Source organism: Bos taurus, chromosome 1, assembly GCF_002263795.3.
Source record: "Bos taurus isolate L1 Dominette 01449 registration number 42190680 breed Hereford chromosome 1, ARS-UCD2.0, whole genome shotgun sequence".
In the NCBI taxonomy this organism is placed as follows: Eukaryota; Metazoa; Chordata; class Mammalia; order Artiodactyla; family Bovidae; genus Bos; species Bos taurus.
In genome coordinates this window covers 44820666-44842881 of record NC_037328.1, presented here as the reverse complement: position 1 = coordinate 44842881, position 22216 = coordinate 44820666, and the positions used below count along the sequence as shown (strand labels likewise).

The window sequence follows — 22216 nt, the reverse complement described above, 5'->3', positions numbered from 1 at the left end:
CAGTTCAGTTCAGTTCAGTTGCTCAGTCGTGTCTGACTCTTTGTGACCCCATGAATCGCAGCACGCCAGGCCTCCCTGTCCATCACCAACTCCCGGAGTTCACTCAGACTCACGTCCATCAAGTCAGTGATGCCATCCAGCCATCTCATCATCTGTCGTCCCCTTCTCCTCCTGCCCTCAATCCCTCCCAGCATCAGAGTCTTTTCCAATGAGTCAACTCTTCGCATGAGGCGGCCAAAGTACTGGAGTTTCAGCTTTAGCATCATTCCTTCCAAAGAAATCCCAGGGCTGATCTCCTTCAGAATGGACTAGTTGGATCTCCTGGCAGTCCAAGGGACTCTCAAGAGTCTTCTCCAACACCACAGTTCAAAAGCATCAATTCTTCAGTGCTCAGCTTTCTTCACAGTCCAACTCTCACATCCATACATGACCACTGGAAAAACCATAGTCTTGACTAGACGGACCTTTGTTGGCAAAGTAATGTCTCTGCTTTTCAAGATCAGTCATAACTTTTCTTCCAAGGAGTAAGCATCTTTTAATTTCATGGCTGCAGTCACCATCTGCAGTGATTTTGGATACCTTATACAATTTTTGATACAGAAGAAGAAGAAGAACAAGAACAAAAGGAATAATAAAAACAAGGGAGGGTGGGGGAGGTGGTTCAAGAGAGCAGCCTAGGAAGGTCCTGAATTCACCGTCTCCCATGGACACAGCAAATCTACAGCTACATAAGGAACAATTTCCTATGGAAATAGAAAAAGACCTGAAAACTAACCAAACAGCTCCTCTACAATAAAGGACAAAAGGTCCACAATGAGATGGGTAAAAGAGGCAGAGATGTGGTCCCACCAAAGACCCCACCTCCAGGTTGGAGACCCACAGTCAAAGAGATCTCACAGATACAGAGCTTCTTCCTGAGGAGCAAGGATTTGTGCCCTATATCAGGCACCCGAACCCTTTGGACTTGCATTGATGAGATGAGCCCCCAAAACATCTGGCTTTGAAGATCAACAGTGCTGATGTCCAGAAGAACCAAAGGGCTGTAAGGAATGGAGATTCCACTCTTAATGGGCTTGCATGCAGACTCACCCACCTGGCCATACAGCACAAAAACCACAGTTTGAAGAGTCCAAACCATATGTGAATGGGATTCATTTGCTAATCTTAAAGCATCTGCCAGCAAGGAAGAAATCTGTTAGGATTCTCTCCCAGGAATGGAAGCACTGGCAGGTTCCATTTTCACTTTCTTCCCCCTCTACTTTGCTAGTGCCAGCACGAGTGGCAACCATTTTTGTACTCTAATTCTAACTTGCTAGCACCAGTGTTAGATCAGAGGAGAAATTAAAAACCACCTGGAGACAAGTGGAAAATGGAAATACAACATACTAAAATCTATGCAATGCAACAAAAGCAGTTGTAAGATGGAAGTTTATAGCAATAGTCCTACCTTGAGAAATAAGAAAAATTTCAAATAAACAACCTCACTTTTACACCAAAGGGAACTGGAAAAAGAAGAGCCAACAAAGCCCAAAATTACTATAAGGAAGGAAATAGTAAAGATCAGAGTAGAAATAAATGAAATAGAAAGTGAAAAGACAATAGAAGAGATCAGTGAAACAAACAGCTGATTATTTGAAAAAATTTAAACAAAATTGCTGAAAATATTCCCAGCCAGGCTTCAGCAGTACATGAACCGTGAACTTCCAGATGTTCAAGCTGGTTTTAGAAAAGGCAGAGGAACCAGAGATCAAATTACCAACATCTGCTGGATCATGGAAAAAGCAAGAGAGTTCCAGAAAAACATCTATTTCTGCTTTATTGACTATGCCAAAGCCGTTGACTGTGTGGATCACAATAAACTGTGGAAAATTCTGAAAGAGATGGGAATACCAGACCTCCTGACCTGCCTCTTGAGAAACATGTATGCAGGTCAGGAAGCAACAGTTAGAACTGGACATAGAACAACAGACTGGTTCCAAACAGGAAAAGGAGTATGTCAAGGCTGTATATTGTCACCCTGCTTATTTAACTTATATGCAGAATACATCATGAGAAATGCTGGGCTGGAAGAAGCACAAGCTGGAATCAAGATTGCCGGGAGAAATATCAATAACCTCAGATATGCAGATGACACCACCCTTATGGCAGAAAGTGAAGAGAACTAAAAAGCCTCTTGATGAGAGTGAAAGAGGAGAGTGAAATGTTGGCTTAAAGCTCAACATTCAGAAAACGAAGATCATGGCAGGAAGGCCAGGGGTCTCCAAATAGAGGAAATAGCCTGCAAGTGTCAGACATTTTTATCTCTCTTAAGCGGCAGGAGGAAACAAACTAGCAATATTTTTTCCTTCTCTATACAAATTTAAAGGGAGGTTTTTCTTAAAATATTGTGTTGCCATAATGACACCCGGCTTCACCTGAAGTTAGCTATTCTCGAGTCTAGAGATAACCAATGCCTTTTTCTTATGGAAATGTTTGTCTTAAGCTATGCTAATGTACTATGCCTTTACCCCAAACTGTCTCCAAGTCGGTTCCGCCTCTTGGCCCAGAACCTACTTGACAAACCAGTATGGATATTGTTCCCCTAATCTATGTAAATGAAACTATTTGTATGGTGGTCTGCCCTTCTTCAAGATTCAAGTTAATCATTTTATGGCCCAGGATAAACCATTTGGTGCCAAGATTATCCCAAAATGCATCTTATGGGTAAGGGGCCTGGTGCCATTCTGAATTTTAAGACATTCCTTTCTTTCATTAACAGACTGCTAGTGACTATATAACATCCAGCTAAAGACTAGCAGGGGGGTACTCTTTCTGCCCCCTTCTGATGCCTATGTCAGAAGCTTTCTCTATCTCCTTTATACTTCAACAAAACTTTATTACACAAAAGCTCTGAGCGATCAAGCCTCGTCTCTGGCCCCGGATTGAATTCTTCTCCTCCGGGGGCCAAGAATCCTGGTGTGTTCGCGTGATTCAACAACAACCTTCCATCTTGGGGGCTCGTCCGGGATCCTTCAGGACAAGGTAAGGATGCTTGGAGCTTTAGTTCTTTGTTCTCTTAGCGAACACGTTTTCTGCTGTGCTTTACTAACTCAACCGTGTGCTTGTGTGAATGAATGGCGTGCCCTGCGTGAAACAAGTAAGGAGCCCTGCTCTGCGGTTCCACGGTGATCTCATACGGCTTATGACAGAAACCTGTCGGGGCGTTATACCGACCTGCCAATGCCAAGAGGCACCCAATGTCTCCTTCGGGAACCGAACAGAAATGGGCAAAGCGTGTGGACCGAACTCTCCTTTCTCGGTCAAACTTTCCAGTCTCTTTGACCATTTCATAACTCCTTGGGAATTAGAAGTACTAACCTAATCTATCAGATCATAGACTTTCAAGGGACTTGTGATCTATACTGTTACTGTGTACTGTGGCTCAGGTCCCAAACTTAGATTGGTAGTCAAGAAAGTGTCTAGCCTGGCTAGGAATCGAAAGTTCGGAAGCTAGATGGAGCTCTAGCTCCCAGAACATCTCTGAGGTTAAAAGTTACTCAGATTGGGACTGCAATGGGTTTTTTTTTTCTTTGGTAATGCCGGCTCTTAGTGGTATCAGAGGAGGCTGTTATACTGGTGTGGTGATGCTTGGAAAAGAACATCTCAGTTTTATGTTCGCATTGGTCTTATTGTGGTCAGGAAATACTCAGGGTCGTGCACAGGCACTCAGGTGACGAATGTTTCCCACAATGGTCTTAGCTTGGGAGGCATTCCGGAAGGTTACTCTGATTCACCCCGGGTGACATCAGAGGCAAGCAAGGTTAAGGGTGAAGAGCTGGACGTCAAGTAGGGATGCTATCAAGTCTACCCCTGGTACATCCCCACCCCATCTCGGTGGTAGAACCGGGAGGGACGAGTACGGCCCCTGCGTCGGTAAGGGACAGACTAAGTCCGACCAGGAAGGAAAAGCTTTTGGTGTAACGTCTGTCTACACCCCCATCTAGAGCAGGGAGGGACGCCTCCGGTAGAAAAAATGGCGCTGGTCGCTTTTTTTCTCTCTTACAGATGGGAGCTAACAATTCCAGCCTCACTCCTTTGAACTGTATCCTGAAAAACTGGGATAGATTTGATCCCCAGGGCTTAAAGAAGACACACCTGGTCTTCCTATGTGATACTGCATGGCCACGGTATCCATTGGAGGACGGCGAACGGTGGCCAGTTGGAGGGTCTCTTAAGTATAATACTGTTCTACAATTAGACCGGTTCTGTAAGGAACAAGGGAAATGGGTAGAAGTAGCATATGTGTTGCCCTTTTTCTCTCTGCGAAATATGCCAGACTTATGTCCTAAGGGTATAGATTTGGGTATGAAACCTTCAGCTCCTCCCTATCCTCTTCCTTTGCCCCCATACCTGGGACTCCAAACTGGGATTCAAACTGCCCACATGGAGGTCCAAACAACTCCTGTCTCAGTACGACCTCAGACTACTCTGGTTTCAGTAGAAACTCAGACCATCAAAGTAAGCAATGAGATTCAAACTGCCCACATGGAGGTCCAAACAACTCCTGTCTCAGTATGACCTCAGACTACTCTGGTTTCAGTAGAAACTCAGACCATCGAAGTAAGCGATGAGATGGAGGACAGGAGACAAAGAGAAGAGGAAAAACAGGTTTCTCCAATCTATCCCTGGGATCATATGCGCAGAGCAGCCAGAGAGACTGAGGAACAGCCACACAAGCTGTTGCCTCTTTATGAAACACCCACCGGGAGAAATAATCAGTCTGTGAGAGTTCATAAGCCTTTTTCTTATCAAGAAATACAAAGAATCAAGGAGGATCTGGGAGACTATTTAGAGGACCCAGAAAAATATATCAGAGCTTTTAAAGGTGTTACATTGCTTTATGACCTCACTTGGAAGGATGTGATGTATATCTTGGGACAAACGCTGACTCCTGAGTCAAAGACTCGAGTTTTGGGAAAAGCGGTTGCTTATGGAGATGAGTGGCTTGGTAATGAATCAGTAGGGAAGAGGGAGAACGAGATAGCGGCCCTCCCCACTGGGAATCAGGCGGTCCCAACTATAGAACCAGACTGGGACTACAACACAGCTAAAGGAAGATGGGATCAGAGTCATTTTGTTAGATGTATTCTTGAGGGACTTAGGCAGGCGTGTTCTAAGCCTTTAAACTATGGCAAATTGGCAGATATAGAACAGGAGGAGAAAGAAGCTCCTGGTAAATTCCTAGATAGACTGAGAGAAGGCCTTCGCAGATTCACTGAGATTGATCCCGAAAGTGAAGAGGGAAAAGTGATCTTAAAGGATAGATTTCTCACTCAGTCGGCTCCAGATATCCAACGTAAGCTATTAAAACAGGCGTATGGACCAAATCAGTCTTTAGATACTCTGTTACAACTGGCTCAGACAGTCTATTATGGTAGGGAATATGAGGAAAAGAAAGAAAGGCAAAAAAAAAGACAAAAAGGCGGAAGCCTTCGCCATGGCTATGAAAAACGTTCTTAAACAGCCTGAAAAAAATGCCCAGAGGGGCCCAGGTAAAAAGGGATGGGCTTGCTACTGCTGTGAAAAGGAGGGGCACCTCAAGCGAGATTGCCCTCAGGCATCTAAGCCGCCCCCGGCTCCATGTCCGGTCTGCAAAAGACCACACTGAAAGAGAGACTATCCCCAGAGGCGTAGGTCTCTGGGGTCGGACTCAAGACAATCAGGACTGAAGGTGCCCGGGGGTCCCCACACAAGCTCCCGTCCTAATTACACCTGAGGAACCCCGGGTATTAATAGTTGTGGGGGGCCAATCCGTCGATTTCCTTTTAGATACTGGGGCAACTTATTCTGTGCTTACTGAAGCCCCTGGCCCACTTTCTTCCCGATCCGCTTCCGTAATGGGACTGTCTGGACGAGCCAAAAGGTATTCTTTCAGTTATTCTTTATCTTGCAACTGGGATTCTGTGCTGTTTTCACACGAGTTTCTGATTGTGCCAGAATCTCCCTCACCCCTTTTGGGAAGGGATATACTGAGCAAGGTCCATGCCTCTGTTTTCATGAATATGGAGCCCTCCCTTTCTCTCCCTTTAGTTGAACAAAATGTAAATCCTAGAGTATGGGCTGATGAAAAATCTGTGGGTCGAGCACAAAATGCTATTCCTGTAGTTGTTAAGCTCAAAGACCCACACGTATTTCCACATAAGAAGCAGTATCCACTGAAACCTAAAGTTAAAGAAGGGTTAAAACCCATCATCGAAAATTTAAAAGAACAGGGACTATTAATTCCCTGTAACAGTCCTTGCAACACTCCTATTTTGGGTATAAAGAAATCAAATGGTAAATGGAGACTAGTTCAAGATTTACGAATAATAAATGAGGCTGTAGTTCCTTTACACCCCGTGGTGCCTAATCCTTATACTCTATTGTCTGAAATTCCTGAACGGGCCAAATATTTCTCAGTAATTGATTTAAAGGATGCCTTCTATTCAGTGCCTTTGGCGGAAGAAAGTCAATTCCTATTTGCCTTTGAAGACCCTACGCAGCCAGCTTCTCAGTTAACCTGGACAGTTTTGCCCCAGGGATTTCGTGACAGTCCTCACTTATTCGGACAAAGTTTGTCACGGGATTTACAAAACTTTAACAGCTCTGAAGCAGTGGTGTTACAATATGTAGATGATATTTTGCTCTGTGCTGAGACAGAAGAAGCTTGTTCGCGAGCCTCAGAAGATTTCTTAAACTTTCTGGCAGGCTGTGGTTACAAGGCATCAAGAGAAAAGGCTCAGCTTTGTCAACAATTGGTTAGATATCTGGGCCTAATCATATCAGAAGGGACTAGGGCCATAGGCCCTGAGAGAATTAAACCTATACTAAATCACCCCCTACCTATGACTTTAAGACAATTGAGAGGATTTTTGGGAATCACAGGTTACTGTCGCATTTGGATTCCGGGTTATGGGGAACTTGCCCGGCCTTTATATAAACTTATAGCTGAAACTCAGCAGGCCCAAACCGACAAACTGGTTTGGTCTCCAGAAACTCAAAAGGCTTTTAAGGTTCTTCAGACTGCTCTCCTGCAAGCTCCAGCTCTGAGCTTGCCCACAGGGTCAGAATTTAATTTGTTTGTCACTGAAAGAAAAGGTGTGGCATTGGGAGTTTTGACACAACCCCGAGGGCCTCACCAACAACCTATTGCTTATCTAAGCAGACTTCAGGTGCTGCCCCAATTACTCTTAGGCAGTGGGGCCACCCACGTGAAACTACATCTAATTCTCTGCTTAGATAAGCAATAGGTTGTTGGTGAGGCCCTCGGGGTTGTGTCAAAACTCCCAATGCCACACCTTTTCTTTCAGTGACAAACAAATTAAATTCTGACCCTGTGGGCAAGCTCAGAGCTGGAGCTTGCAGGAGAGCAGTCTGAAGAACCTTAAAAGCCTTTTGAGTTTCTGGAGACCAAACCAGTTTGTCGGTTTGGGCCTGCTGAGTTTCAGCTATAAGTTTATATAAAGGCCGGGCAAGTTCCCCATAACCCGGAATCCAAATGCGACAGTAACCTGTGATTCCCAAAAATCCTCTCAATTGTCTTAAAAATAATTAATGGACGAAACCTTACTGTACTGACTTCTCATGATGTGAGTGGAATCTTAAATTCTAAGGTTAATATTTGGATGACAGACAGTAGGCTTCTTAAGTATCAGTCATTGTTGTTAGAAGGACCAGTAACTAAGCTTAAAGTTTGTGGAAATTTAAATCCTGCCACTTTCCTTCCTGAGAAGGAAAATGAAACACCTGATCACGATTGTTCTCAATTCCTAACTTTAAACTATGCAGCTCGGGAGGATCTAAAGGATATCCCATCAGACAATCCTGACATGGAAATATTTACAGATGGCAGTTCTTTTGTTCAGGATGGAAAGCGTAAAGCAGGTTACGCCGTGGTGACTGCTGAACAGGTTTTAGAAGCAAAATCTCTCCCCCAGGAAACTAGTACTCAGTTAGCAGAACTTGTGGCCCTGACCCGAGCTCTAGAGTTAAGCAAAGGACAGCGGGTAAATATCTATACAGATTCTAAATATGCTTATTTGACTTTACATGCTCTTGCTGCAATATGGAAAGAGAGACACTTTAAAACAGCAACAGGTGAACCTATTAAACATTTCAGAGAGATCGAGAGACTTTTAACTGCTATATATTGTCCTAAAGAAGTAGCTGTTATGCACTACAAAGGACACAGCAGAGATGGGAGTAAAATAGTCGAAGGTAATCATCTGGCTGACTGTCAAGCCAGAAAAGCTGCACTTTACGAAACCCCTTCACTACAGACGCCTTTGATCTGGACAGGTCCTGTGGAACAGGAAAGACCACAATATACTGAGGAAGAATTAAAAAGATATGAGAAACGAGGAACAAAGATTACTGATAAAGGATGATTACAGTCCGAAGATGGACGATTAATAATTCCTGAAAATGCTCAGTGGAAAATTCTTAAGGGTTTACATCAGAGTTTTCATTTGGGTGCTGAGAGTACTTACCAAATGGTTTCTCGTTTGTTTGAAGGTAAAAATGTAATGAAAACTTTAAAGAATATTATCAAAAGGTGTGAGATTTGTCAAAAAAATAACCCAAAGACTGAAAAGCTAGCAAAATCTGGATTACAACGAAGTGGGAAGTATCCTGGAGAGGATTGGGAAATTGATTTTACTCATATGCCAAAAGCTAATGGATATTCTTGCTTACAAGTTTGGGTAGATACCTTTACTGGATGGATTGAGGCTTTTCCCTGTCGTAGTGAACAGGCTAAGGAGGTTATAAAGATTTTAATTCATGAAATTATCCCCAGGTTTGGGCTGCCACGGAGCCTTCAGAGTGACAATGGCTCCGCCTTTAAAGCTGCTGTAACTCAGGGGGTATCTAAAGCTCTAGGAGTAGAATATCACTTACACTGTTCCTGGAGACCCCAATCCTCAGGAAAGTTGAAAAAGCTAATGACATTATCAAAAGGTATCTGCGCAAATTAACTCAAGAGACGCAGGACAAATGGATTAAAGTCCTACCCATAGCTTTAATGAGGGCTCGAACTACTCCCAAAAAAGAGGGACTGTCCCCCTTTGAATGTATTTATGGAAGGCCTTTCTTACGCACAGACATTGTTATAGACCCTGAAGCCTTGGAATTAACTAATTATGTAACTCAGCTCTCAGCTTTTCAACAGACATTAACAGAACTCCGGGAGACGACTCCTGACCCAGCCTCCGAGTCAAGCAGGCCTCTATTTGAGCCAGGAACCAAGGTCCTCATAAAAACAGTGGGATCTGGGGGGCCATCCCTCGAGCCTCTCTGGGAAGGTCCTTACCAGGTTATTCTTTCCTCTCCCACAGCTGTCAAAGTGCCAGGAATTGATTCGTGGGTACATCATACTCGAGTTAAGAGGTGGCACCCTGACCAAAATTAAGTGACTTCATTTTATGTCTTTACTTTCTATGCTCTGACTTTGTACCTTTTAGATGGGCCTGATAACCTATGTGAGCTTACTTCTGCTGACTCCAAATATCCTGAGTCTGCCGTTGGATCCTCAAGACAATGTCTTCCTGTCCTGGGCTCACTCCTATGCTACATTCCACAATCGGTCTAACTGCTGGGTCTGCGGAGCGCTCCCCTCTTCGTCAGTGGAAGGCTTCCCGTGGTGGACATCCCCACTTCAAGGAAAAGACTTTCTCCAAGTCTGTGAATACCTTCGACAACAATCACATGCGATGCCTCTTCGTCATCTGATGACATCTACCAACCCTAAAATGGACTGGTGCAACACTTTGTACTCTGACTATGGACATAATGTGACTTTTAATTTTGATTATACATTGTCTCAGTTCAATGACTATTTTGCTACATATAAGGTAAATAGGTCTAGATCTAATGGCTTTTTACCTGACGTTTATCAAATATGAGATGAGATTACACGGCTAACTCCTGAAAAAGGACGTTTAATATCTACTGCCTCTATATGCTGGGAACAAACAGAGCCGTCCCCAAAAGTTAGCCAACAACTTAATTACAATGATTGGAAACAAATGGGATATTTGTCTCAGGAAACATGCAATGTAATCATTCCCGTGTTTTCCAATCCCAGTTCAGGTTCTCCCTTTGTCTGGCCAGGCACGAATTGGGACTGGATATCTCAGTCGTGCTGGCTTGCTCCAAATGGGACTTACTGGATATGTGGCTCTTACCTATGGGCATGGCTTCCCCCTGGTTGGATAGGGAGATGCACCCTGGGTCTAGCCTTTACTCATGGCTTTATATTTTCAGAGCTTCCAGAAAAGCCTGCTAATTTACCCCACCTTAGAACTCGGTGGGCAAGGTCTGTATTTTATTGGTATGATTATTTGGCTGCAGCGTTTGTTCCCTCTTTGGGAACTACAGATGTTATGTTACGAGTGGATGCTTTGACTAATTTTACTCAACAGGCATTACAAGATTCTCAAAAGGCTATTTCAGCTCTTAACGCTGAACAAGCACAAATTAGAAAGGTGGTTTTACAAAACAGATTGGCTCTAGATATTCTGACAGCTGCACAAGGAGGAACTTGTGCCATTATTCATACCCAATGCTGTACATATATACCTGATATGAGCACGAATGTTACCCATTTTACTAACCACATGAACAAGATGATTAGGGCCATGGACACTCCTGAAGCCTCAATTGCTTCACTTTGGAAAACGTTAACTAGTTCCCCATGGTGGACAACTATCTTAATTACAATAATTTTGGTTGTTTTGTTCTTGCTGTTTGCTCCCTGCATCTGTAATTGTATAACTGGATTTGTTTCTAGCCGCATGAAAGCTTTTAAGTTACAAATGGTTGCTCAAACTCCTGCTACTACTGTAGCTTCCTCCAGCTATTATTTGGGGCCCCTGGATCAGATATCCTCAATATGAGGATTAGGAGAATATGTTGCCTCACCAATTTAGGGACAACGCCCCTTGTCAGCTCGGAAGTAGTTATGGAATGAGAACGACGCCCCTTTTCCCTAGGCAACATAATTCTCCTAAAAGAAAAGGGGGGAATGAGAGGGTAACAGGCAGGAAGGCCAGGGGTCTCCAAATAGAGGAAATAGCCTGCAAGTGTCAGACATTTTTATCTCTCTTAAGCGGCAGGAGGAAACAAACTAGCAATATTTTTTCCTTCTCTATACAAATTTAAAGGGAGGTTTTTCTTAAAATATTGTGTTGCCATAATGACACCCGGCTTCACCTGAAGTTAGCTATTCTCGAGTCTAGAGATAACCAATGCCTTTTTCTTATGGAAATGTTTGTCTTAAGCTATGCTAATGTACTATGCCTTTACCCCAAACTCTGTCTCCAAGTCGGTTCCGCCTCTTGGCCCAGAACCTACTTGACAAACCAGTATGGATATTGTTCCCCTAATCTATGTAAATGAAACTATTTGTATGGTGGTCTGCCCTTCTTCAAGATTCAAGTTAATCATTTTATGGCCCAGGATAAACCATTTGGTGCCAAGATTATCCCAAAATGCATCTTATGGGTGAGGGGCCTGGTGCCATTCTGAATTTTAAGACATTCCTTTCTTTCATTAACAGACTGCTAGTGACTATATAACATCCAGCTAAAGACTAGCAGGGGGGTACTCTTTCTGCCCCCTTCTGATGCCTATGTCAGAAGCTTTCTCTATCTCCTTTATACTTCAACAAAACTTTATTACACAAAAGCTCTGAGCGATCAAGCCTCGTCTCTGGCCCCGGATTGAATTCTTCTCCTCCGGGGGCCAAGAATCCTGGTGTGTTCGCGTGATTCAACAACAACCTTTCAGTCCCATCACTTCATGGGAAATATGTGGGGAAACAGTGGAAACAGTGTCAGACTTTATTTTTCTGGGCTCCAAAATCACTGCAGATGGTGACTGCAGCCATGAAATTAAAAGACGCTTACTCCTTGGAAGAAAAGTTATGACCAACCTAGATAGCATATTCAAAAACAGAGACATTACTTTGCCAACAAAGGTCCTTCTAGTCAAGGCTATGGTTTTTCCAGTGGTCATGTATGGATGTGAGAGTTGGACTGTGAAGAAAGCTGAGCACTGAAGAATTGATGCTTTTGAACTGTGGTGTTGGAGAAGACTCTTGAGAGTCCCTTGGACTGCAAGGAGATCCAACCAGTCCATTCTGAAGGAGATCAGCCCTGGGATTTCTTTGGAAGGAATGATGCTGAAGCTGAAAGTCCAGTACTTTGCCTACCTCATGCAAAGAGTTGATTCCTTGGAAAAGACTCTGATGCTGGGAGGGATTTGGAGCAGGAGGAGAAGGGGACGACAGATGATGAGATGGCTGGATGGCATCACTGACTCGATGGACATGAGTCTGAATGAACTCCGGGAGTTGGTGATGGACAGGGAGGCCTGGCATGCTGCAATTCATGGGGTCGCAAAGAGTCGGACAAGACTGAGTGACTGAACTGAACTGAACTGACTGAAATAAAATTGACAAACCTTTAGCTAGACTCACTAAGGAAAAAAGAAAATGAAATGCTAGTCATTTAGTCATGTCTGACTCTTCATGAGCCCATGGACTGTAGCCTGCCAGGTTCCTGTGATCATGGGATTCCCCATGGACTGTAGCCTGCCAGGTTCCTGTGATCATGGGATTCTCCAGGTAAGAATACTGAAGTGGGGTGCCATTTCCTTCTCCAGGGGATTTTCCGGACCCAGGGATCAAACCTAGGTCTACCACATTGCAGGCAGATTCTTTACCATCTGAGCTACCAGGGAAGGAATGAAAGAGAGAAGGCTCAAAGAAAATCAGAAATAAAAAAAGGAGAAACCAACATTACCCTCACACTAAAATCAGACAAAGATATCACATACAAAAAAGAAAATTACAGGCCAATATCACTGATAAAAATAGGTGTAAAACTTTCAACACTATAAGTAAACTGAATTAAAGGCTATATTAAAAGGATCGTATACCCTGATCAAGTGGGATTTATTCCAGGGATGTAAGAATAGTTCAACATCTACAAATTAATCAATGTAACATATCACATTAACAAAAAGAAGGATTAAAGTCATATGATTATCTCAATAGATGTATAAAAACATTTGACAAAATTCAACATCATTTATGATAAAAACTTTCAACAAGTGAATATAAAAAGATGTATCTTAACATAATAAAGACCATATAGGACATGCTCACGGGTAACACCATACTCAGTGATGAAGTCATGAAATTTTATTCCTTAAAATCAGGACCAAGACAATAAGGTTCACTCTTACTACTTTCAGTCAAAATAGAGTTTAAGTCCTAGCCATAGCATTTAGGCAAGAAAAAAAGGCATCCAAATTGTAAAGGAAGAGGTAAAACTGTTACTATTTGCAGAGGACATGATACTCAGTATAGAAAACCCTAAAGACTCCACCAAAAAATTGTTAGAATTAATAAATAATTTTAGTAAAGCTGCATGGTACAAAATCAATATGCAAACATGTTGCATTTTATACAGTAACAAGGAACTATTAGAAAGAGATATTAAGAAAACAGTCCCATTTACAATGGCATCAAAAAGAATAAAATACCTATGAACAAATTTAACCAAGGAAATGAAAGACCCAAGGCAATGGCGCCCCACTCCAGTACTCTTGCCTGGAAAATCCTATGGACGGAGGAGCCTGGTGGTCTGCAGTCCATGGGGTCGCTAAGAGTCGGGCACGACTGAGCGACTTCACTTTCACCTTTCACTTTCATGCATTGGAGAAGGAAATGGAAACCCACTCCAGTGTTCTTGCCTGGAGAATCCCAGGGACGGGGGACCCTGGTGGGCTGCTGTCTACGGGGTCGCACAGAGTCAGACACAACTGACACGACTTAGCAGCAGCATATGCTAAAAACTATAAAACATTGATAAAAATAATTGAAGAAGACATAAGTAAATGGAATGATATTCCATGCTTATGGACTGGAAAAATTAATATCATTAAAATATCTACATTACCCAAATTGATCTACAGATTCAATGCAATCCCTATCAAATTATGAATGGCATTTTTCACAGAAATAGAACAAACAATCCCAAAGTTTGTATGGAATCACAAAAGATCCTGAATAGTCAAAAAGAGGTTGTTCTTCTTAAAAAAGAAGAACAAAGCTGGGGGGGGGGGGGGGCGCTCATACTTTCTAATTTCAGACTATACAACAAAGCTATAAAATCAAAACAGTATGATATTGGCATAAAAACAAACCCATAGATCAATGACACAAAATAAAGAACTAAACTCATAAATACATTGTCAATTAATTTATGATAAAGGAGGCAAGAATATAAAACGAGAAAAGGCCAGTCTTTTTGTTGTGCTAGGTAAACTGTATAGCCACGTGCAAAATAATGAAACTTGGACACTCTTATACTATACATAGAAACTAACTCAAAATGGGTTAAAGTCTTGAATGTAGGACTAAAACCATAAACTTCCTAGAGGAAAATATAAGTGGTAAGTTCCTTGATATTGCTCTTGTTAATATTTTCTGCATCTGACTCCAAAGGAAATGGCAACAAAAGAAAAACTAAACAAATGGAACTACATCAAATAGAAAGCTTCTGCACAGTGAAGGAAACCATCAACAAAATAAAAAGGAAACACTGAATGGAAGAAGATATTCCTAAATGTTATCTGATAAAAGGTTATATCCAAAATACATAAAGAAATCAAACAACCCCATAACAACAATGAAAATTCAATTTAAAAATAGGCAGACAGTCAGAATGGCTGCGATCCAAAAGTCTACAAGTAATAAATGCTGGAGACAATGTGGAGAAAAGGGAACCCTCTTACACTGTTGGTGGGGATGCAAACTAGTATAGCCACTATGGAGAACAGTGTGGAGATTCCTTAAAAAACTGGAAATAGAACTGCCTTATGACCCAGCAATCCCACTGCTGGGCATACACACTGAGGAAACCAGAATTGAAAGAGACACGTGTACCCCAATGTTCATCGCAGCACTGTTTATAATAGCCAGGACATGGAAGCAACCTAGATGTCCATCAGCAGATGAATGGATAAGAAAGCTGTGGTACATATACACAATGGAGTATTACTCAGCCATTAAAAAGAATACATTTGAATCAGTTCTAATGAGGTGGATGAAACTGGAGACTATTATACAGAGTGAAGTAAGCCAGAAAGAAAAACACCAATACAGTATACTAACGCATATATATGGAATTTAGAAAGATGGTAACAATAACCCTGTATACGAGACAGCAAAAGAGACACTGATGTATAGAACAGTCTTTTGGACTCTGTGGGAGAGGGAGAGGGTGGGAAGATTTGGGAGAATGGCATTGAAATATGTATAATAGCATATATGAAATGAGTTGCCAGTCCAGGTTCAATGCACGATACTGGATGCTTGGGGCTGGTGCACTGGGATGACCCAGATGGATAGTATGGGGAGGGAGGAGGGAGGAGGGTTCAGGATGGGGAACACATGTATACCTGTGGTGGATTCATTTTGATATTTGGCAAAACTAATACAATTATGTAAAGTTTAAAAATAAAATAAAAATTAAACCATCAAAATAAATAAATAAAAATAAAAATAGGCAGAGAATCTGAATAGACATTATTCCAAAGAAAACCTACAGACAACTAAAAGGCATACCTGCAGAACAGCTGTTATCAAAAGGACAAGATATAACAAGTATTGGCCAGAATATAGAGAAAAGAGAACTCTGATGTACTATTTGGTATAAATGTAAATTTGTATAGCCACTATGGAAAACAGCATAAAGTGTCCTAAAAAAATTAAAAACAGAAGTACCATACAATCCAGCAAATCCACTTCTGGGTATTTATCTGAAGAAAATGAAAACACTAATTGAAAAAGGCACCTCTAGGTTCACTGTACCGTATTTATAATATAATAACCAAAATATTTGGGCTTCCCCAATGGCTTAGTGGTAAAGAATCTGCCTGCAGGGCAGAAGATGTAGGAGAGGTGAGTTTGATACCTGGATCAGGAATATCCCCTGAAGAAGGAAATGGCAACCCATTCCAGTATTTTTACCTGGAGAATCCCATGGACAGAGAAGCCAGCAGGCTATAGGGTCGAACGGACTCAGACACAACTGAATACACACACACAAAACCAGGATATGGAAACAAATGTCTATCAATTGATGAATGGATAAAGGAGATGTTTTATATATGTGTTTATATAAGATAAATATTTTATACTTATATGTATATAATAGAATATTACCCAACCATAAAAAAGAATGAAATGGACCTTGAGGTATTATGCTAAACACAATACAACAGATAGAGAAAGACAAATACCAAATGATTTCACTTATCTGTGAGATCTAAAAAACAAAGGAACAAACAAAAGGAACAGATTCACGGTTGCCAGAGTTGGGGGAGGTAGGCAAAAATGGATGAAGGGGATCAAAAGATACAAACTTCCAGTTATAAAATAAGTAAGTCTTATAGTTTGGGGAATACAGGTCTTTGGTCTCCTTAGGTAGGTTTATTCCAAGATATTTTATTCTTCTAATGGGGTTGTTATTCTTGTTATTACCAAGTTATTATTCTTGGTAAATGGGGTTGTTTCTTGAATTTTCTTTTGGATCTTTTATTGTTAGTGTATAGATAAGAACAGACTTCTATGTATTAACTCTGTAACCTGCAAATTTACCAAATTCATAATGAGCTCTAGTAGTTTTCTTTCGGTGTTTTTAGGATTTTCTAAAACATTTTCTACATGTATAGGATCATGTCATTTGCAAACAGTGACATGAATTTAACTTCTTTCTCATTTGAATTTCATGTATTTCTTTCTCTTCCCTGATTGCTGTAGCTAGGACTTCCAAAACTAAGTCAAATAGAAGTGGTGAGAGTGGACATCTTTGTCTTGTTCCTGATCTTAGAGGAAATGCGTTTAGCTTTTCACCAATAAATATGATTGTTAGTTATAGTTTGTCATATATGGGGTTTATTATGTTGAGGTATGGTCCCTCTATGTCCACTTCTGGAGTTTTTAATCATAAATGGGTGTTGAATTTTGTCTAAAGCTTTTTCTGCATCTATTGAGATAATCATATCACCTCACACCAGTCAGAATTGCTATCATCAAAAAATCCACAAACAACAAACGCTTGAGAGGGTGTTGAGAGAAGGTAACCCTCCTACACTGTTAATGAGAATGTAAATTGCAGCCACTATGGAGAACAGTATGGAGATTCCTTGCTGCTACTGCTGCTAAGTCGCTTCAGTTGTGTCTGACCCTGTGCGACCCCATAGACGGCAGCCCACTAGGCTCTTCTGTCCCTGGGATTCTCCAGGCAAGAGCACTGGAGTGGGTTGCCATTTCCTTCTCCAATGCATGAAAGTGAAAAGTGAAAGTGAAGTCGCTCAGTCATGTCTGACTCTTCGCGACCCCATGGACTGCAGCCCACCAGGCTCCTCCGTCCATGGGATTTTCCAGGCAAGAGTACTGGAGTGGGGTGTCATTGCCTTCTCCTTAAGAAGCTAAAAATAGAGTTACCATATGATCCTGCAATCCCACTCCTGGGCATACAACCAGAGAAAAACATGATCCAAAAGGATACATGCACCCCAATGTTCACTGAAGCATTATTTACAGTAGACAAGATATGGAAGCAACCTAAATGTCCATCAAAGGGATGGAGCCAAAGCAAAAAGAATACCCAGCTGTGGATGTGACTGGTGTTAGAAGCAAGGTCTAATGCTGTAAAGAGAAATATTGCATAGGAACCTGGAATGTCAGGTCCATGAATCAAGGCAAATTGGAAGTGGTCAAACAAGAGATGGCAAGAGTGAATGTCGACATTCTAGGAATCAGCGAACTGAAATGGACTAGAATGGGTGAATTTAACTCAGATGACCATTATATCTACTACTGTGGGCAGGAATCCCTCAGAAGAAATGGAGTGGCCATCATGGTCAACAAAAGAGTCTGAAATGCAGTACTTGGATGCAATCTCAAAAATGACAGAATGATCTCTGTTCATTTCCAAGGCAAACCATTCAATATCACAGTAATCCAAGCCTATGCCCCACCCAGTAATGCTGAAGAAGCTGAAGTTGAATGGTTCTATGAAGACCTACAAGACCTTTTAGAACTAACACCCCAAAAAGATGTCCTTTTCATTATAGGGGACTGGAATGCAAAGTAGGAAGTCAAGAAACACCTGGAGTAACAGGCAAATTTAGCCTTGGAATACAGAATGAAGCAGGGCAAAGACTAATAGAGTTTTGCCAAGAAAATTCCCTGGTCATAACAAACACCCTCTTCCAACAACACAAAAGAAGACTCTATACAAGGACATCACCAGATGGTCAACACCGAAATCAGATTGATTATATTCTTTGCAGCCAAAGATGGAGAAGCTCTACACAGTCAGCAAAAACAAGACCAGGAGCTGACTGTGGCTCAGACCATGAATTCCTTATTGCCAAATTCAGACTTAAATTGAAGAAAGTAGGGCAAACCACTAGACCATTTAGGTATGACCTAAATCAAATCACTTATGATTATACAGTGGAAGTGAGAAATAGATTTAAGGGCCTAGATCTGATAGACAGAGTGCCTGATGAACTATGGATGGAGGTTCGTGACATTGTACAGGAGACAGGGATCAAGACCATTCCCATAGAAAAGAAATGCAAAAAAGCAAAATGGCTGTCTGGGGAGGCCTTACAAATAACTGTGAAAAGAAGAGAAGTGAAAAGCAAAGGAGAAAAGGAAAGATATAAACATCTGAATGCAGAGTTCCAAAGAATAGCAAGAAGAGATAAGAAAGCCTTCTTCAGCCATCAATGCAAAGAAATAGAGGAAAACAACAGAATGGGAAAGACTAGGGATCTCTTCAAGAAAATCAGAGATACCAAAGGAATATTTCATGCAAAGATGAGCTCGATAAAGGACAGAAATGGTATGGACCTAACAGAAGCAGAAGATATTAAGAAGAGATGGCAAGAATACACAGAAGAACTGTACAAAAAGATCTTCACGACCCAGATAATCACTGGGTGTGATCACTGACCTAGAGCCAGACATCCTGGAATGTGAAGTCAAGTGGGCCTTGGAGAGCATCACTACAAACAAAGCTAGTGGAGGTAATGGAATTCCAGTTGAGCTATTCCAAATCCTGAAAGATGATGCTGTGAAAGTGCTTCACTCAATATGCCAGCAAATTTGGAAAACTCAGCAGTGGCCACAGGACTGGAAAAGGTCAGTTTTCATTCCAATCCCAAAGAAAGGCAATGCCAAAGAATGCTTAAACTACTGCACAATTGCACTCATCTCACACGCTAGTAAAGTAATGCTCAAAATTCTCCAAGCCAGGCTTCACCAATATGTGAACCGTGAACTTCCTGATGTTCAAGCTGGTTTTAGAAAAGGCAGAGGAACCAGAGATCAAATTGCCAACATCTGCTGGATCATGGAAAAAGCAAGAGAGTTCCAGAAAAACATGTATTTCTGCTTTATTGACTATGCCAAAGCCTTTGACTGTGTGGATCACAATAAACTGTGGAAAATTCTGAAAGAGATGGGAATACCAGACCACCTGACCTGCCTCTTGAGAAACTTGTATGCAGGTCAGGAAGCAACAGTTAGAACTGGACATGGAACAACAGACTGGTTCCAAATAGGAAAAGGAGTATGTCAAGGCTGTATATTGTCACCCTGCTTATTTAACTTATATGCAGAGTACATCATGAGAAATGCTGGACTGGAAGAAACACAAGCTGGAATCAAGATTGCCGGGAGAAATGTCAATAACCTCAGATATGCAGATGACACCACCCTTATGGCAGAAAGTGAAGAGGAACTCAAAAGCCTCTTGATGAAAGTGAAAGAGGAGAGTGAAAAAGTTGGCTTAAAGCTCAACATTCAGAAAACGAAGATCATGGCATCCAGTCCCACCACTTCATGGGAAATAGATGGGCAAACAGTGGAAACAGTGTCAGACTTTATTTATCTGGGCTCCAAAATCACTGCAGATGGTGATTGAAGCCATGAAATTAAAAGATGCTTACTCCTTGGAAGGAAAGTTATGACCAACCTAGATAGCATATTGAAAAGCAGAGACATTACTTTGTTAACAAAGGTTCGTCTAGTCAAGGCAATAGTTTTTCCTGTGGTCATGTATGGATGTGAGAGTTGGACTGTGAAGAAGGCTGAGTGCCGAAGAATTGATGCTTTTGAACTGTGGTGTTGGAGAAGACTCTTGAGAGTCCCTTGGACTGCAAGGAGATCCAACCAGTCCATTCTGAAGGAGATCAGCCCTGGGATTTCTTTGGAAGTAATGATGCTGAAGCTGAAACTCTAGTACTTTGGCCACCTCATGCGAAGAGTTGACTCATGGAGAAGAGTCTGATGCTGGGAGGGATGGGGGGCAGAAGGAGAAGGGGACGACAGAGGATGAGCTGGGTGGATGGCATCACTGACTTGATGGACGTGAGTCTGAGTGAACTCCGGGAGTTGGTGATGGACAGGGAGGCCTGGCGTGCTGCGATTCATGGGGTCGCAAAGAGTCAGACACAACTGAGTGACTAATCTGATCTAAAGAATATGTGGTACATATATACACAACGGAGTATTACTCAGCCATTAAAAAGAATACTGCTATTTGCAGCAACATGGGTAGACCCAGAGATTGTCATACTTAGTAAAGTAAGTCAGACAGAGAAAGAAATATCATATCTTATTTATGAAACAGAAACAGACTTACAGACTTAGAGAAGGAACTTATAGTTACAGGGGAGAATAGTGGGGGGAGGGATATTTAGAGAGTTTGGAATTGATATGTACACACTGCTGCCTCTAAAATGGATAACCAAAGAGGACTGACTGTATAACATAAGGAACTCTGCTAAATATTCTGTAATAAAATAAATGCGAAAAGAATTTGAAAAAGAATAGATATATGTATATGTAGAACTGAATCACTATTCTGTACACTTTAATTAGCACAACACTGTTAATCAACTATACTATAATATAACATTAAAAAATTTTTTAAACAATAAAATAAGTCATGGGGATTTTGTATATAACACAGTGACTATAATCAAAAATATTCTATTGCAGATATGAAAGTTGGTTAAAAAAGTAAATCTTGAAAGTTCTCATCACAAGAAAAAAATTTTGCAACATTAATATGGTGACAGATGGTGTTAATATGGTGACAGATGGTGTAACTATTAATAGACTGATTGTGGTGGTCATTTTGCAATGTATACAAAAGTTGAATCATTATGTTGTACAAAATGACACTAGTATAATGTTGTATGTCAATTGTGGTGGTTGTTGTTTAGTCTCTAGGTTGTATCTGACTCTTTGCAACCCCTTAGGCTATAGCCCGCCAGTCTCCTCTGTCCATGGGATTTCCCAGGCAAGAATACTGGAGTGGGTTGCCATTTCCTTCTCCAGGGAAAGTTCCCAACCCAGGAACCAAACCCCCATCTCTTGCATTGGCAGGCTAATTCTTTACCACCAAACCACCAGGGAAGCCCATGTCAATTGTACTTCAACTGAAAAAGAAATCTATCATAGGAACCAAAGCGGGGAAAAAAAAGAGCAAGGGTAAGAAGAATTTCTGTTGAGCTCTTATTATATTAAGGGCAGTTTAATGATATGATCTTATTTAGGTACCATAATTATCCCCATTTTGCAGACAACAAAACTGATATTTAATGTAGTTAAATCATTTACCCAAAGTCTTTTAGCTGACAAGAAGCAGAGCTGGAAACATGGGTTCTTAGCAATCTGTTACATTGCTCCTCACCCATCATGAAACACTGTATCAAAGTCCTTATAAAAACATGTAGCATTCAACTTCATCTTACTGTTACAAATATTACAGCAATTATCAAATTAATCAGATACTCAAAGTTAATGAGAGGCATACATGTTGGTCAAAAGTGCCACCACATTTGGGAAGTGACATAACTGATGTACACATGGGCAAATGGAGGGGGCTCACTGCAGGTATGTTGATGACCATTTGGGAAAGAAAACAGAATATACAAAGACATGAAGGCACAGAAGAACATATTGAAGGGTGATGCATAGGTTCAGAGTACAGCAGAGACACTCTTTAGCTATTCCAATCTTAAACCAGCATTTATTATTTTAATTGGAAATGTTTGTGTTTGTAGATAATGTGGAATGCTAAGGAATAAAATACCTCTTTGA

At 41.4% G+C, this 22216-nt stretch overlaps 3 protein-coding genes across 4 annotated transcripts in view; 2 read left to right on the top strand and 1 right to left on the bottom strand.

Annotated features, from left to right (window-relative positions):
* Positions 1–22216, bottom strand: part of LOC529036 (transmembrane protein 45A-like) — a 96626-nt gene that overhangs the window by 4894 nt on the left and 69516 nt on the right.
* On the top strand, positions 4824–9920 carry LOC132345520 (endogenous retrovirus group PABLB member 1 Env polyprotein-like). Its single transcript, XM_059887775.1, has 2 exons — positions 4824–4987; positions 9480–9920. Exons 1-2 carry the CDS (start codon positions 4970–4972, stop codon positions 9918–9920), a joined length of 459 nt encoding a protein of 152 aa, XP_059743758.1. The 5' UTR covers positions 4824–4969.
* On the top strand, positions 10044–22203 carry LOC132346150 (endogenous retrovirus group PABLB member 1 Env polyprotein-like). Its single transcript, XM_059889990.1, has 2 exons — positions 10044–10613; positions 22180–22203. Exons 1-2 carry the CDS (start codon positions 10044–10046, stop codon positions 22201–22203), a joined length of 594 nt encoding a protein of 197 aa, XP_059745973.1.

Bases quoted from the DNA above. Each gene is read 5' to 3' on its own strand.
- LOC132346150 (XM_059889990.1), top strand. From the start codon at position 10,044: ATGGGATATTTGTCTCAGGAAACATGCAATGTAATCATTCCCGTGTTT. The intron at 10,614-22,179 runs GTTACCCATTTT...TTGTGTTTGTAG, and splicing joins TACCTGATATGAGCACGAAT to ATAATGTGGAATGCTAAGGA.